Here is a 17259-nt window from a genome sequence, read left to right as displayed (position 1 = left end):
GCTTCTCAGAAACTGTTGGTATTGCCTCAACATTAATGAAGAATGTTTTATCTACCACCTTGCCTTTAATTATCGAGATGCTCCTTGATTTAGAGGGCTTAAATTGCATTTGTGCCCATTCAAAGTTATCGGTTAACTTGCCCAATAACCGATTAGTGCAGGCTACTGTTGTAGTCATGGTTGTCATCTCATTCATGTATGCTCTGATTGGTGGTTGTCGCATCCCAGAAGCCAAGCGCTCTCCTCCTACTACCCATTTTGATGCCCTAATGATTACTTCCATTGCCATGGTAAAACCAGTGGAGAAATTGTGCATCCTGCCATTAATTGCAAATTAGTAAAAAATAAATAAATAATACAGTAAGACTGAAAATTTTTGTTTGTGTTTAATACAAGAAAAAATATCTGTCAGTGGAGTCAGAGAAATAATCTTGTTTCCCTTCGAATTAAAGGGATAGTTCACCCAAAAATTTCAATTAGCCCATGATTTACTCTCCCTCAAGTCATCCTAGGTGTATGAATTTCTTTTTCAGACAAATACAATCAGAGTTATATTAAAAAATGTCCTAGCTCTTCCGAGCTTTATAATGGCAGTGAATGGCTGTATATTTTTTGAAGTCCATCATAAGTGTGTAACCCCTCCGCCCGGGGCCGACTCGCTCTGCGCGGGCCTCGAACCCGGGTCTCCGGCGTGAGAGTCAGGCGCTCCAGCAAGAGGCTAAAGACGGCGGCAGCAGCATCTCTGAAACCCCTGGAACCCAAGAGCAGATCCAACAGTGTTTACTGGACAAACATCAAAGTAAAAGGAATCAATATAAGATCAGGCAGTCGAGCCACCGAGCATTAGGGGGAAGAGACGATCTCATAGTCCAAGGAGACAGGAGAGTGTCAAGAGGCAGGGTCAGAACCAGCAAACACAGTCCAAGGAACAGGGCAGAGAATAATCCAGGTACAGGCAAAGGTCCAATAACAGAGGCAGATTATAAAATGGTTGAGGAAAACTAAGATACAGGACTAGGAGAAACAAAACATGATCAGAAAACTTGACAAGACTAAACATAACCATATTTGAATGACTGGAGAATGACAGAAAAAACACACTGGCAGAGAAAGAAGGGATCATGTGAGAAATTAAACAAGAGAGGACTCAGGTGAGGAGTGTGTAAGAGCGCTGGGGACTCAGGTCAGGAGTGTGTAAGAGCACTGGGGACTCAGGTGAGGAGTGTGTTAGAGCGCTGGGGACTCAGGTGAAGAGTGTGTAAGAGCGCTGGGGACTCAGGTGAGGAGTGTGTTAGAGCGCTGGGGACTCAGGTGAAGAGTGTGTAAGAGCACTGGGGACTCAGGTGAGGAGTGTGTAAGAGCGCTGGGGACTCAGGTGAGGAGTGTGTAAGAGCGCTGGGGACTCAGGTGAGAGGTGTGTAAGAATGCTGGGGACTCAGGTGAGGAGTGTGTAAGACCGCTGGGGACTCAGGTGAGGAGTGTGTAAGACCGATGGGGACTCAGGTGAGGAGTGTGTAAGAGTGCTGGGGACTCAGGAGAGGAGTGTGTAAGAGCACTGGGGACTCAGGTGAGGAGTGTGTAAGAGCGCTGGGGACTCAGGTGAGGAGTGTGTAAGAGCGCTAGGGACTCAGGTGAGGAGTGTGTAAGAGCGCTGGGGACTCAGGTGAGGAGTGTGTAAGAGCGCTAGGGACTCAGGTGAGGAGTGTGTAAGAGCGCTGGGGACTCAGGTGAGGAGTGTGTAAGAGCGCTGGGGACTCAGGTGAGGAGTGTGTAAGAGCACTGGGGACTCAGGTGAGGAGTGTGTAAGAGCGCTGGGGACTCAGGTGAGGAGTGTGTAAGAGCGCTGGGGACTCAGGTGAGGAGTGTGTAAGAGCGCTGGGGACTCAGGTGAGGAGTGTGTAAGAGCGCTGGGGACTCAGGTGAGGAGTGTGTAAGAGCGCTCTGGACTCAGGTGAGGAGTGTGTAAGAGCGCTGGGGACTCAGGTGAGGAGTGTGTAAGAGCTCTGGGGACTCAGGTGAGGAGTGTGTAAGAGCGCTGGGGACTCAGGTGAGGAGTGTGTTAGAGCGCTGGGGACTCAGGTGAGGAGTGTGTAAGAGCGCTGGGGACTCAGGAGAGGAGTGTGTAAGAGCGCTGGGGACTCAGGTGAGGAGTGTGTAAGAGCGCTGGGGACTCAGGTGAGGAGTGTATTAGAGCGCTGAGGGACTCAGGTGAGGAGTGTGTAAGAGCGCTGGGGACTCAGGTGAGGAGTGTGTAAGAGCGCTGAGGGACTCAGGTGAGGAGTGTGTTAGAGCGCTGGGGACTCAGGTGAGGAGTGTGTAAGAGCGCTGGGGACTCAGGTGAGGAGTGTGTTAGAGCGCTGGGGACTCAGGTGAGGAGTGTGTTAGAGCGCTGGGGACTCAGGTGAGGAGTGTGTAAGAGCTCTGGGGACTCAGGTGAGGAGTATGTAAGAGCACTGGGGACTCAGGTGAGGAGTGTGTAAGAGCGCTGGGGACTCAGGTGAGGAGTGTGTAAGAGCGCTGGGGACTCAGGTGAGAGGTGTGTAAGAATGCTGGGGACTCAGGTGAGGAGTGTGTAAGTGCGCTGGGGACTCAGGTGAGGAGTGTGTAAGAGCGCTGGGGACTCAGGTGAGGAGTGTGTAAGAGCACTGGGGACTCAGGTGAGGAGTGTGTAAGAGCACTGGTTCCAGTGAAAATCCAGCTGTATTCTAACAATAACTTAGCTCTCCTTATTAGCTAGGCATAGCCTATGTTGTGAATTGTTCATTCCCGGTTGGCACACATTTTGCCGCCCTTACAATAGTGCCGCTTTAGGCAATTGCCTAGATCGCCTATATGGACGCGCCGGCCCTGCACATAATTAAAAGGTCCACAGGCTGACAGGGCACAGCGGGTACACTAGCTAAGCTACAGTAGGCTACGTGACGTCAGTTGACAATGATGCTTTGCGTTATTTTAATAATTAATAATTAATGTTTTGCATCTGTCAGAGAGTGCTGTAATGTCTGCATTTTCCAACAGGGTTAGCACCACTACTTCCCACGGCCCTGGGTAGACATGTTGATCACTGATTGTTGACAGTTGGTCGGAATGACGTGATGATTGGGTAGATCATTTGAACGTGTTCTTCCCGAAGTTTGTGTAAGACTGGAAAAACTGGAAGAACCCCCCCCCCTCACACACACACACACACACACACACACTCCATCTCCCTCATGCTGAGATCACCTGGAATACACCCAATAATCTATAGAGTTTAATGTGAATAATTATCATATAGTATTAAACAGGTTTGATATCATTTGAAATGTCTCAGTGCGACTGGTACAAAGGTCTCATTCTCAAAGAAGTAAACCAGAAGGTAATAAGGTATTTAAGAGTTTAGAAATAATTCACATTCATAGGAGGGTGTGACTTCCAGGTAAATGATCTCATGCTCTCATAAGGTGTAAACTCTATTCAAATTCCCATTGTTAGCAAATGGTTCCATGTAAATCAACTTCTGCCTCCAGTAAGTCTGGGGTGGTGATTAATGTGAATTCCAACTATGAACTGATTATGCAACTGGCATGATATATGTACTTGACATAATAAATTGTAAACATTTTAATTTATTCTAACCGACTCGGATATTATGTTCAATAAAGAGTTAAAAGGAATAGTCAAACATTCGCTCACACTTAATGATGCCCAGATATCATTAAAACCTTTTTCTTTTATGGAGTCAGATGAAATAATGAGTTGATACATATAAAAAAAAATTATTTAATTTAATCAAATTACTTTGCCACGCGGAAAGACAGGAACGCGCAGAGACCTTCACCCTCTGATCAGAAAATCTTCTTTGGGCCGATCCAGCCGGGCTTACAGTTGTTAAGGTGGGTTAGACTTAGGCCCTCTCACTGACCCAGGGTTAGGCTTAGGCCCTTTCACTGACCCAGGGTTAGGGTTACGCCCTCTCGACATTTGGCACAAGAGTGCATCAAGAAAACCCTTTTCCAGCACACGAGAGAACAGAGTCACACTGGATCAGAAGCTTCCAGGCTCAGCTTCGGTCATAATAAAGCGAACTAATGATGCAAACTTCATCAAATATGAGACAGAAGAAAATAGAGTCATTATTCAGCTCAAGTTTTGTCCTCGTTTGTGTCAGTGCAGTCAGATCATTACCCAGCAAACAATGCATGCTGCATTTAAAAACCGTCTAATATCCGTCCACACACAGCCCTGATGTTGAGGCTAAAACAAGGAAAAATTTGGGCTGTCAGTGAAAATGTAATAGACGTCTAAACCATCGCCCAAGAATAGACTAGTCATCAATTAGATAACAAAGAAATGAAATGAGTGAAGAAATTAAACCAAAAACCTTGTAATCACTGTTGACTTTACTTACATGATGGAAATATATCAAACATCTTGCACGTTATTTTGGCAAAAACGACATGTAACCAAATTCAAGGTTATTTTGTCTAGAAGTGTGTAACTCATATTAACACACTCATACTATATCGGGTCAGTAGTTAACCGGTGAAATTACGGCTATTGTTTGCTGGGTATTATTACTGGATATTAAGTGTTGTTGTTTAAACCCCTCAACAGGAAGTGAGTGATGCTGTGAATAATAATAGCACTTCAGTTGTTATTGGAAACTGCCCTTGATTTTCATTGAATGATAATTTTCCTCTGTAGCTTCGAGTTCATTCCTGAAAATATGATCCAGTATAAGAACTTCTGCAGTGAAACACAGCCAACAAAAATATGTTCTAAAAATTGTCTGAATGTGAAGTAGAAGCGAGTCGGAGTGTGTGATTGGCTGCGGCACGATTCTACGTCAGCTGACCCTCGAGCTACTCTCTGCGTTTATTCATGAGAAAGAGCTTAATCTATCCAATCACTGCGCTGTATTATGCATGAGATCATTGCATTACAGGAGAATTCAAACAACTTTCGGAGCGTGAACGCTTGCAACGTGGATCATATCTTTCATATACGGACCGGAGCGAGCGCGTTTCAAGCTTTTATGGACATATTTCATATACTCTAGTTATCTAAACGTGAAACAGCACCGTGTATGCGCACATTTTTAATCATGTCTTCAAATGAAATATAAGTGCAAATAAGGACACTGATACAGCTGTACGTCTGATTATGAACGCGATGACACAATGGATTATTCTGATACACAGAATACAATGATGTAGACCTGAAAAATCAAAAAACAATGGTCAAAGAAGTAACTATGCCTGTATTCTTTCTGTTAAACTGACGCGTCGTTTGTTCAGAGACTGCAGTGCTCATAAATGTACTGAAAATATTATTATTAGACCTTTTAAATGTTCTTCCGTGTTTCTCCCTCGTTTTGGCAGTTTGTAATATAGGGTTCGATTTTTAACCCTCAACTCTGTTTTTTTCTCTCGGAGGTCATATTTTAATATTCATGTGTCTGTATAATAAGTGTTGCATGTCTGTGTTTTATTGGTTGTTGTCTCCCCTCTTCCCCCCTCTACTCTCCCACTTTTCCACAGCTTTATACACACATTTCTAGAGACCTTTTACAACTCTGAGGTGTGAACGACCAAGATAAAACAGGGGGGTTTCATGACACTTTAAAGTCACCATGAAATAAAAACTAACAGTGTTTTATGGAATATTATAGTGTTTATCATAAACACATCATTATTGTGTTAATAATCTTGAATCAGAATAAGTTCTCTTCTCTGATGATGAGAATGGGGCAACCTGTCACTCACATGAGATCAGCCAATAGCAAACCACAACCATCCAATCAATTCCCCACAAACACAATCAAGCCCCACCCACATGTGTTCTTGTTCCTGAAGCGTTTCACTCGGATATTCGACACCGAATAGACAATAGAATAGAAAAGACCTCCGTTTCATGATGACTTTAAAGCAAACACACATTTGAATGATGAAACGAGGATGAAGGACTCTCGCACACTTACAGAAGGTGTCCTCTCCCCGTATCGGCTCCAGAAGGTCATATCGGCCTCTTTGCGGTATCCGGTGTGCTGGTCGAAGGTCTGGCAGGTCTTGAACATGGGACTATAGAGGTGAAGACTGACCGCGTTCTCAGTGTAACTCACGTTCTCCATGCGGTGAAGCCCGATGGAGTCTGGAACAGGGAAGAGTTTCAGCTCATGCAGTTCAAAATTTAATTATTGTTTTTATTTATATTGTTGTCCATTTATCGAACTTCCATGTCTCTTATATACGCACTACCGGCACATCCGTGAACTTAACTGTCAATTTCGTCCCCGCCCCTTTTTAGGGGAAAACAAACTAGACTTCCCATAGACTTCAATACAAAATAACGGCACAAACCAACGTCCGCACACAGCCGGCAGCCGTGAATAACTTAAGAAATCACTAATATAAAACATGTCAAGTAATTATATGTCCACCCTGCCTGCCATAGAGCTTGAAAAATACATCAACAAACTCAATTTGGTCAATTTAGAAACATGTCCCTTCATTCTCCCAGCGTCAAATTGGTGTAACAGCCCCACCCAGTGGGGTTATATATATTATAAGATATATTGTAATGTATATTATAAGACATAATATATATATTTAAAGGTGTTTACTTTAAAAAACGAAGTAAAATCATTCACTGGCTTACCATGGTTACTCGATGCGGTACGACTACTAGTAAATGTCCGGGTAAAACACCTCTGGCCACTGGGTGGGGTAGTTACACCTCTGGCCACTGGGTGCGGTAGTTACACCTCTGGCCACTGGGTGGGGTAGTTACACCTTTGTCCACTGAGTGGGGTAGTTACACCTCTGGCCACTGGGTGGGGTAGTTACACCTCTGGCCACTGGGTGGGGTAGTTACACCTCTGCCCACTGGGTGGGGTTGTTAAACCTTTGGCCACTGGGTGGGGTAGTTACACCTCTGGCCACTGGGTGGGGTAGTTACACCTCTGGCCACTGGGTGGGGTAGTCACACCTCTGGCCACTGGGTGGGGTAGTTACACCTCTGGCCACTGGGTGGGGTTGTTACACCAATTTGACGCTGGTAGAATGAAAGGACATGTTTTTAAATTGACTAAATTAAGTTTGTTGATGTATCTTTCAAGCTCTATGGTATATTTGCTCTATGGTATATAATTACTTGACATGTTTTATATTACTGATTTCTTAAGTTATTCACGCCTGTCGACAGTGTACGGACGTTGTTTTGTGACGCTATTTTGTACTGAAGTCTATGGGAAGTCTTTTTATTTTACCCTAAAAGTGGGTGTGAATCTGTTCAGAGACATTCTATGACGTTGCGCCGGTTGTGCGTATAGTAATTATACATTACTATGTAGTATGTACCAATTTACCAATGCTCAGACACACTCGATCTCTCTCGCGCGCTCGCGGAGTTCGCTTCGCTTTTGTCCAGTCCGGCGCCTCATAGATCTGCTCCACTCCACGCTCAACTCAACTTTTTTTATTTATACTCAAACATCTCTGCGAATTATTGACTGGCGTAATAATCGCGTGATTATCGCGTGAAATTCGTTGCCAACTCTTTTAATAATCGATTTTTATCGATTTTATCGATTCGTTGCACTGATCACCATAATAGTGACCAAACATTTTTAATAAAACAGCAATATCTAAACCTCTGTTAATTCTCAAAAAGAAAGGCAGAAATAAAGTCAAACTGGTTATTAATAAGTAAAGCTGGTAATGCTGTTTGTGGAGAGATTTAATGTCTTCTTTTATCTTCAGTTGATTTCATCTAAGGCTGTGGCTAAAGTCAGTTGTAGTTCTTGTGTTTGTCATGTCTTGTTTCATGTCTTAGTCATGTGATCCTATCATGTGTTCCCTTTTATGTGTCAATTTCTTATTGGTTCATTGTATCATTGTGCACAGGTGTCCCTTGTCTTGTCATTAGTCCTTGTAAATGTATTGTTACGTGTAACCACTGTTGGGAAGCGTCACATCCATGTTCACGTTTTGAGTTTCACGCCATGCCTTTGTTTTACATTTGATCTTATTTTGAGTATTAATAAACTGCACTTCGGTTCAACAACTTGCCATCAGTGGACTAAATGTTACAGTGTTTCTCTTTTCTGATCTTGTTGTTTCTCTTTACTTCAGTTTATTGTTGACAGCAGGTGTTCATCATTTATACTCAATTATGCTTTAACACTCTTTAGAGTGTGACCATATGAGTTAGGGTTATGGGGCGGCAGTGGCTCAGTAGTTCATGTAGGTTGTCTACAAACCGGAAGGTTGGTGGTTCGATACCCGGTTCCCCCTGACCAAGTGTCGAAGTGTCCATGAGCAGGACTCCTAACCTCAGCTGCTCACACTCACTCACACTCACTTACTCACACACACACACGCTGCTCCCGACGAGCTGGATGCGCCTTGCATGGCTGACACCGCCGTTGGTGTATGAATGAGTGAGTGAAAGGGTGAATGTGAGGCAATATGTAAAGTGCTTTGGTGGCCATGGGTCTGTTAAAGCGCTATATAAAGTCCATTTACCAGTCCATATGTACTCAGAGCAGAGTTAATTTAACTCTGGGATTTTGCTGTGCACAGATCCTTTATGTTTAAGAGTGTAATGTGATGTGGTTTTCTCACCTTCGATGTAAGCGCACTGGTTCTCCAGCAGGACCCGCTGGGATTTCTGCACCATCCCGGCCGGAAGTTTGGGATCCGGCCACTCGAACAGCGTCTCCTTCATCTGACCCTGCAGGATCTTCATGAAGCAGCTCGCGTCTGTGTGATCGTGGATACTGCTGTGAGGAGCAAACACAGCAAACTCAGAGTGTGTGTGTGTGTGTGTGTGTGTGTGTGTGTGAGTGTGTGTGTGTGTGTGTGTGTGTGTGTGTGTGTGTGTGTGTGTGTGTGTGTGTGTGTGTGTGAGTGTGTATGTGAGTGTGTGTGTGTGTGTGAGTGTGTGTGTGTGTGTGTGTGTGTGTGTGTGTGTGTGTGTGTGTGTGTGTGTGTGTGTGTGTGTGTGTGTGTGTGTGAGAGTGTGTGTGTGTGTGTGTGTGTGTGTGTGTGTGTGTGTGTGTGTGTGTGTGTGTGTGTGTGTGTGAGAGTGTGTGTGTGTGTGTGTGTGTGTGTGTGTTAGTGTGTGTGTGTGTGTGTGTGTGTGTGTGTGTGTGTGTGTGTGTGTGTGTGTGTGAGAGTGTGTGTGTGTGTGTGTGTGTGTGTGTGTGTGTGTGTGTGTGTGTGTGTGTGTGTGTGTGTGTGTGTGTGTGTGTGTGTGTGTGTGTGTGTGTGTGTGTGTGTGTGTGTGTGTGTTTACCTGCAGTATCCTTTACCCCAGCACAGGATCATCAGGTTGAACTTTCCGTTTCCCTCATCCACCAGATTCCTGGTGTACCTGTAAGACACTGTTTTATCAGACATGTCTCTGGAGATCAGAACTATGACAGACTAAGTCATAAAAATGAGATTAAAAAGTAATAACTAAATAAAAAGTTGAAATTAACCCTCTGCTGTTCCTCACGTCAAAAATGACCAGATTTTTTTTATTTAAATGAAATGATTGTACTATATTTTAGATATTTTTTATATAATATTTTTTCATATTTTTATTTTTTATTTTGAGGAGATTTTACTGTACTAAATTCCATTTATGGAATAGTTATGATCCATTTATTACCTGTTATTCACTTTTTGAGCACAGTCACAGACGATGTGAAATGAAATGTGTTAAACTGTGGAAAACCTCGAATGTTTTGAAGCACAGACTGAAGTTTCTCTCTTTCTAACGGAGACACGGACAGATTATTGATGAAGCGAAGAAAAAAAAGTTATAGATGTGTATTACGTTTATTGTTATGAAAAATGCACAAAAAAACTATTTTCAATGTTTATATGAACTATATCAAAACATGTCTTGATCTAAACCTCTGAGAAAAGCCATGAATCAAACGAGTTTTGGTTTCCAAGTTTGCGTCATATACGACTCTTTTGCCAAAGCGTACATATCCTACGCACATGGCACCCTTTAGCGTAAATATAACACGCAGATATATATGGGGCAGAAGGCGCCTCCTAGTGGTCTAACCCCAACCCTACCCCAGACCTAAACCTACCCATACTCTGTGCGTGTTATATTTACGCTAAAGGGTGCCATGTGCGTAGGATATGCGTATATGACTCATTGGGATGAGAACGCGTTGCTCATTTTGAACCTCGAGCAGCACAAGTGTCTTTTCAGGATCATTTAACCTTTTCTAATCATAATCATCTAATCATTCGCAGTCCTTTAAGTTTCGGTTTTCAATCCGATCAAGTGTTTACATGTTCTCTCGATCGGATTACAAAAGGAGTAAACCACCCCTTTCAATCCGATCGAAATTTCAATCGGATCGAGCTCAATCGGATCAATTAAGGCGTTTACATGAAGGTTTTTTAGTCCGATTGAGCCGTCAATCCGATTATAAGTGTCCATGTAAACGCTTTGTCTCTCTCACATGTAATCCTATATGTAGTTATAAACTCTTTAGACTGTTAATGATTAGTGGGGAATGAATGTTTTTTGGGGATGGATTCCGGGAAATCTCCCTTATTTTCAACGTTCAATGTTGACAGCTATGGACTTAGCACATCGTAGTTATGACTTTTTTAATCATCATTTCGACTTTTGTCATAATTATTATGATTAACAAAAGCATGAATATTTCTTATGTGGCAGAAATGGGCTTTCAGACAGTTTAAAAAAATTCCTTCCTATACGAGTTGATTTAGTTGATTTAGTTGATTAATGATGATTTATTAATAAAATCACTGTTTGTTGTTGCTGCTGGTGAATGAATGAACCCTCACACACTGCAGGAATCAGATAGGGTTAGGTTAGGCTACTCCCTACGCATACTGATTCCAGTAAATTGAGTGTAAATCAGCTGTTTCTATGTGAATATATAATAAAGTGTAATTTATTCCTGTGATCAAAGCTGAATTTTCAGCATCATTACTCCAGTCTTCAGTGTCACATGATCCTGCAGAAATCACTATAATATGATGATTTGATGATCAAGAAACATTTATGATTAATAATAATAATTTGTTACATTTATATAGCGCTTTTTCTGGGACCTCAAAGCGCTTTACATAGAACGGGAATCTCCTCAACCACCAGCAATGTGCAGCTCCACCTGGATGATGCGACGGCAGAACGGCAGAACGCCCACCACACACACACACACACACACCAGCTTACTGGTGGAGAGGAGACCGTGATGAAGCCAATCAGTATATATGGGGATGATTAGGAGGCCATGATGGACAGAGGCCAAGGAGCAAATTTATGATTATTATCAGTGTTGAAAACAGTTTTTTACATTTTTATTTCTGGATTCTTTGATAAATAGAAAGTTCAAAAGAACAGCATTTATCTGAAATATAATCTTTTTTAACATTAAACACTTCAAAACTTTGGGACCAGTAAGAATTTTTATTTTATTTTTTGGGGGAAATAAATAAAATAAATCAATACTTTTATTCATTAAGGAGGAATTAAATTGATCAAAAGTGACAGTAAAGACATTTATAATGTTACAAAAGATTCTATTTCAAATAAATGCTGTTGTTTTTAACTTTCTGTTCATCAAAGACTCCTAAAAAAATGGTACACAGCTGTTTCCAACATTGATAATAATCATAAATGTTTCTTGAGCATCAAATCATCATATTATAGTGATTTCTGCAGGATCATGTGACACTGAAGACTGGAGTAATGATGCTGAAAATTCAGCTTTGATCACAGGAATAAATTACACTTTATTATATATTCACATGGAAAACAGCTGATTTAAGTTAGAATAATATTTCACAATATTACTGGGTTTGTTTTGTATTTTTAATCAAATAAATGCAGCCTTGGTGAGCAGAAGAGACTTCTTTTAAAAACATTAAAAATCTTACCGACCCCAAACTTTTGAACGGCAGTGTATATATATATATATATATATATATATATATATATATATATATATATATATATATATCCTGGTGATTGTACGCATAAAAGCGTAATATTAGCAGAGTATAGCAAAATAACTGCCTAAACATTATTTAGTAATAAATGACAAGTAATATATCGTTAATAACAACAGCATTAATAATAATTACCTGCCCTCTGTAAAGTAGGCGAATTTCTCCCACTCCTGAGGTTTACTTTCATAGGCTTCCATGATGCTCTGCACTTCCTTCACATTAACCTTATCACGGCCTCTTTCATAAATCTTGCGCAGAGTTTTAATCAGATCATCCAGGGTTTCTGGCTTGATTACTTTGGTCTGCTCCATCTTAGCGGTTCTTCTGCGGTTTGAGTCTCGCGGATGGAGTTTTTATAATGATTTTTAATGGACTGAACCACTGCGAGCGGGAGGGGGGTCCGCGGCCGAACCCACAGCTTTACTGCACTAACCGTGTGTGAACACACACTCCCAGCCGTGAAGGAGTTATTACACACACTGCCACTGCTTCAGCTAACCAACATATCAGAGCAAATAAATATATTGTTGTTTCTTTATCGGTCTTTACCAAACGACCACCCCTGTCACAATTTGGATCGATACGGTTTTTTATTCAATAAGTTGAATTATGTTATTACTGTCATTTATATTTGTTACACTGATATTTCTAAATTGGTACCTTCACACATACAGTAAAAAGATAAAAGCGTCATATTGAATACATTTTTTGATGCAAAAAGGGTCGATTTTTCCACGTGCCAATATTGTTTAGAAATAATAATGCAGATTCTTTAGAGATGTTATAGAATCTTTAATAGAAAGGAATACCAACTGATGAACTGACGGAAAATAAGTAAATCAATAAATAATGAGGGAATATTTAATTATTTGTTTGTTTTAAAACTACAGCATGCTATTCTGTAGTAAAGTCGATCGTTTGCGTTTATTAGTGTGTGATCTTGCGCCATCATGTGGCCGATCAGGACAAATCAGGTTTAATTACAGTGTCTTTATTCGCTGTGGTACTATTGTCACAAGGTGTACATTTTCAAAACTCTTAGAGCTACAGTTTTTTACAATCACTTTGTTACTATTTTCAGAACCTTGATGTCATTTTTCACAACTCTAGACACAAAACTCACAACCAATTATCAAAATGCACATTTTTCAAAACTCTAACCCTTTTCTCAATTGTTTGGATACAATACACATAAAACTTAGATCATTTGTTCATTCAACAAAAATCACTTGTTCAATATGACACAACTTAACATCACAGTACTACTATTTCAAAAGGCAATTCACACATTACATTTCAAATGAATGTCTATTCATTTCCTTACACTGATCTAACTATCAATTGATACAACTGCTCAAAATGATAAGTAACTGTTGCGTTACTCTTAATGCATAGTTGTATGGAAACAGACAAACAATCTTCCATGTTTACAGTAAATCATGAAAGTTTCAAGATAACGAGATTCATTGTCACCAATCAGCGTGGAGCATGAACCAATTAGGCTACAATATCCATGGATGTAGCCTAATATTTTATATCATACTGTAATGCTTCATCAGACACTGTGTCTATGGTCCCAAATACTGTACCACCTTTTCAGACTATTTAAAGTATTGACAGTACTGCACTGTAGAGATGCAGGCCCTTGGAATTGCTTGTCCAATTCTGCCAACTCGTTACTGATGATTGAGGGCACATTGTGGAATGAGTATATAAAGAGTTGATTGGGATCCAATTGCAAGAGCATAGTGATACGTAACATGGAGCCAGCAGGTGATCCAGGTCACAATGGAGGTCAAGCAGTGGTGGGAGGAAGACGAGGAAGACGAGGAAGACGAGGAAGACGAGGAAGACGAGGAAGACGAGGAAGACGTGTTGGTCAAAGGAATGGTAGAGGACAGGCAGCCCTTCTGAGAGGTGGTCGTGGGCCTCGTTTGAGAGGTGTGGGGGAACGTGGTAGGGGACAGGCAGCCCTTCTGAGAGGTGGTCGTGGGCCTCGTTTGAGAGGTGTGGAGGAACGTGGTAGAGGACAAGGCCACGGACCAAGACAGCGGCAGCAACAGCATAGAGTGTCCAATGAAATTCGGGCAATAGTTGTAGACCATGTCATAAATCATGGCATGACAATGACTGAGGCGGCTACAATGATACAACCAAACCTGAGAAGGTCAACCGTGGCCTCAATAATCAGAACTTTCCGCAATGAGAACCGGTAAGTTATCAGCATGCACTAAACATTATGCTACTCTCAATTGTCAAATGACTGCATACCAATGTGTATCACAGAATAGGTGATGTGACCAAGTGTCTTCTTACTCTAATGTTCCCTGTAGAATTGTGACTAGGCCAAATAGTGGAGGCAGAGGCAAAATTCTAACTGACCAGCAAGAGCAGGCTGTGGTCGATTTGGTTCGGGCCAGAAATGATATTCGCCTTACAGAAATTCGCCAGCATATCTTGGACAATGAAGACATGTTCAACAATGTGGGATCCATAAGTTTGCCGACTATTGCACGCATACTGAAAAGGCACCAGGTATCTATAAAACAACTATACCATGTGCCTTTCGAAAGAAATGCAGACAGAGTGAAACAAATGAGGACTGAGTATGTTCAGGTAAGTTCAGTTTCAAGACGGCTGTTGTAAAAACATTCCCAAAAATTCTACATTGTACGGTAATCTCTAAATCTCTTTCCAAAATGTATTTTTAGAGGGTGATGGAGCTGGATGCTGATGACGACCATCACAAATTCATATATTTGGATGAGGCAGGTTTTAATCTGGCCAAGACAAGGAGGAGAGGTCGTAATTTCATTGGCCAGCGGGCAACCATCCAAGTACCTGGACAACGTGGGGCCAACATTACCATGTGTGCGGCTATATCAGAAGATGGTGTGGTGGGACGCAGACCTCATATTGGACCATATAATGCAGCTCTCCTTGTCACCTTTCTTGATGAGCTCGAACAGGTTTGTAGAGCTGAAGGTGTGACCTATGTCATTGTCTGGGACAATGTCAGGTTCCATCATGCTCATGTGGTGCAAGCATGGTTTCAGGCCCATGCACAATTTACCACCCTGTATTTACCCCCATACTCCCCCTTCCTTAACCCGATTGAGGAATTTTTCTCCGCATGGAGATGGAAGGTTCATGATAGGCACCCTCATGAACAAGTCACTCTTCTCCAGGCCATGGATGACGCCTGCAATGACATCACAGCAGACCAGCGTCAGGCCTGGATTCGCCATGCCCGAAGGTTTTTTCCAAGATGTTTGGCTAATGAAAACATCCATTGTGATGTAGATGAGAACCTGTGGCCAAATCCACAACACAGAGTTGATGACAATGTAGAAGTACAGTAATCACTGCTGTTTTATTTCTTACAGTGCAAGCAAGTTGAGGAACACTGCATTTGATGGTTTACAGTACTGTCTTTTCTTTTCTATTTCATTGCATTTGATTGTTTACAGTACTGTCTTTTCTTTTCTATTTCATAGCTAATTACTGTATTTTTGCTTTGATTAAAATAAACCAATGTTGTGATTGTACTGTAGTGTTTTGCATCAATATATTACAAACTTTGTTCAATGATTCCACTTTGTCTGTATTCTCTCTACTACTGCAGTACTTTACAGTAACAGAGGTATTTACTGTACATGTAGTACCATAATGAAACCTGTATCACCTATTTTGTTCTACAATAGTTAATGATTGTACGAACAATGACAGAGTGAAACTATCGGTTGCTTGTGTGTGGGTGATCTATAGTTGTGTTTCAATGGTATTTCACAGTAAATTTGTTTTTTGAACCAATGATTGTGCAAGTGCAAGATTTCTTTAAAGATGTGAATGCACAATGCAATGCTTTGAACATTAGACAACCTGTGTTACAAGTGATAACCGTTTTGAGTTTTGTGTCTAGAGTTTTGAAAAATGACATCAAGGTTCTGAAAATAGTAGCAAAGTGATTGTAAAAAACTGTAATATCACAACAGATCATCACAAGTGCACTTTCAAAACATTTTAGCATATTTTCAGTTGTGTTAGTACAATACACAAAATCACAAAGTAAGTGTTTTATCTAATATAAATGTTTCATTCACAGTAACTGCCTTTCATAATGCCGTTATGGAATATTTGTAATGTCTGCCTGCCATTGTAATGAAATAGCAATAACAATATCACTAATGAAGTTAGAAAGCATTAGCTTATATGTGCAACAAACAACTGTGAATGTTCAGTTTACATGTGCCACATTTCTACAAATATGTGCAGTATAAATAAAAGTGTTTAGTCCCACTTTATTAGGTGTCTTTAACTACTATGTACTGACATTAAAATTTATAATTTGACACAATGCACTTACAAGTTTTTACATTGTACTCATATTTTACAGTTTTTTTCAACTGCTCACACACAAAATTCACACTTGTCACACAAATCCTGAAAGCTGACACTCAAACACCAGAAACACACACCGAATCTGCAATGGGGGAGCAAACACAGCAAACTCAGAGTGTGTGTGTGTGTGTGTGTGTGTGTGTGTGTGTGTGTGTGTGTGTGTGTGTGTGTGTGTGTGTGTGTGTGTGTGTGTGTGTGTGTGTGTGTGTGTGTGTGTGTGTGTGTGTGTGTGTGTGTGTGTGTGTGTGTGTGTGTGTTTTTGTGATGGTGGATACTTCTGTGGAGGAGCATAAAACTTTTTTTGCAAACCACAACACACAAATCTCTATTTAACACACAAAAATCTAACAGGAAGTCTCTTGATTTCCTTTTTCAAACACAATCTTTTAAAATGCCACAGTAATTCATCAGAGCCAGCCACACACACACACACACACACACACACACACACACACACACACACACACACACACACACACACACACACACACACACACACACACACACACACAAACACACACACACACACACACACACACACACACATGTGCAAACACTCATCACTTTACTGAACACCAGGCCTATAAAAGGTCAAAGGTCGAGTTATGGGTTTTTCGGACTGTGTAATACTGTATTCACAACCACAAACGCTTACAGTAAAAAAATGAAGTTTGGTATCAATCTTGCTTTCAAGTTTACCTCCAAAAATCACTAACCAGAAATGTGATTTTTTTTAGGTCAGGAATAATAATGCTGAACAGCAGAAATCATCAATAAACCTTTCTCAACACATTCACAGATAAGAATAATAATCTCTGATCGTATCGTTTGATTTGTCAATTGTACAGTAAAAATGACACACAAAACAACCAAATGTTTC

At 41.1% G+C, this 17259-nt stretch overlaps 2 protein-coding genes across 2 annotated transcripts; one reads left to right on the top strand and one right to left on the bottom strand.

Annotated features, from left to right (window-relative positions):
• Nucleotides 1-449: 449 nt before the first annotated feature.
• LOC143747563 (cysteine dioxygenase type 1-like) lies at nt 450-12292 on the bottom strand. Its single transcript, XM_077240389.1, has 5 exons — nt 12114-12292; nt 9280-9357; nt 8607-8764; nt 5963-6132; nt 450-751 (listed from the first exon to the last, which is right to left on the bottom strand). The coding sequence occupies exons 1-5, from the start codon at nt 12287-12289 to the stop codon at nt 719-721; spliced, it is 615 nt and encodes a 204-aa protein (XP_077096504.1). The 5' UTR covers nt 12290-12292; the 3' UTR covers nt 450-718.
• Nucleotides 12293-13997: 1705 nt separating this feature from the next.
• On the top strand, nt 13998-15433 carry LOC143747564 (uncharacterized). Its single transcript, XM_077240390.1, has 3 exons — nt 13998-14190; nt 14312-14594; nt 14690-15433. The coding sequence occupies exons 1-3, from the start codon at nt 14099-14101 to the stop codon at nt 15338-15340; spliced, it is 1026 nt and encodes a 341-aa protein (XP_077096505.1). The 5' UTR covers nt 13998-14098; the 3' UTR covers nt 15341-15433.
• The last annotated feature ends 1826 nt before the right edge of the window (nt 15434-17259 follow it).

The sequence above is a fragment of the Siphateles boraxobius genome, unplaced genomic scaffold, assembly GCF_051911475.1.
Source record: "Siphateles boraxobius isolate OS27281-9 unplaced genomic scaffold, OSU_SipBor_1 228, whole genome shotgun sequence".
NCBI lineage: Eukaryota > Metazoa > Chordata > Actinopteri > Cypriniformes > Leuciscidae > Siphateles > Siphateles boraxobius.
This window is presented reverse-complemented; position numbering and strand designations above follow the sequence as displayed.

Bases quoted from the DNA above. Each gene is read 5' to 3' on its own strand.
- LOC143747563 (XM_077240389.1), bottom strand. From the start codon at position 12,289: ATGGAGCAGACCAAAGTAATCAAGCCAGAAACCCTGGATGATCTGATT. The intron at 8,765-9,279 runs GTAAACACACAC...TGCTCCTCACAG, and splicing joins TGGGGTAAAGGATACTGCAG to CAGTATCCACGATCACACAG. The intron at 6,133-8,606 runs GTGAGAAAACCA...TCCCTGTTCCAG, and splicing joins CCAGTGCGCTTACATCGAAG to ACTCCATCGGGCTTCACCGC.
- LOC143747564 (XM_077240390.1), top strand. From the start codon at position 14,099: ATGACAATGACTGAGGCGGCTACAATGATACAACCAAACCTGAGAAGG. The intron at 14,191-14,311 runs GTAAGTTATCAG...TGTTCCCTGTAG, and splicing joins ACTTTCCGCAATGAGAACCG to AATTGTGACTAGGCCAAATA. The intron at 14,595-14,689 runs GTAAGTTCAGTT...ATGTATTTTTAG, and splicing joins TGAGGACTGAGTATGTTCAG to AGGGTGATGGAGCTGGATGC.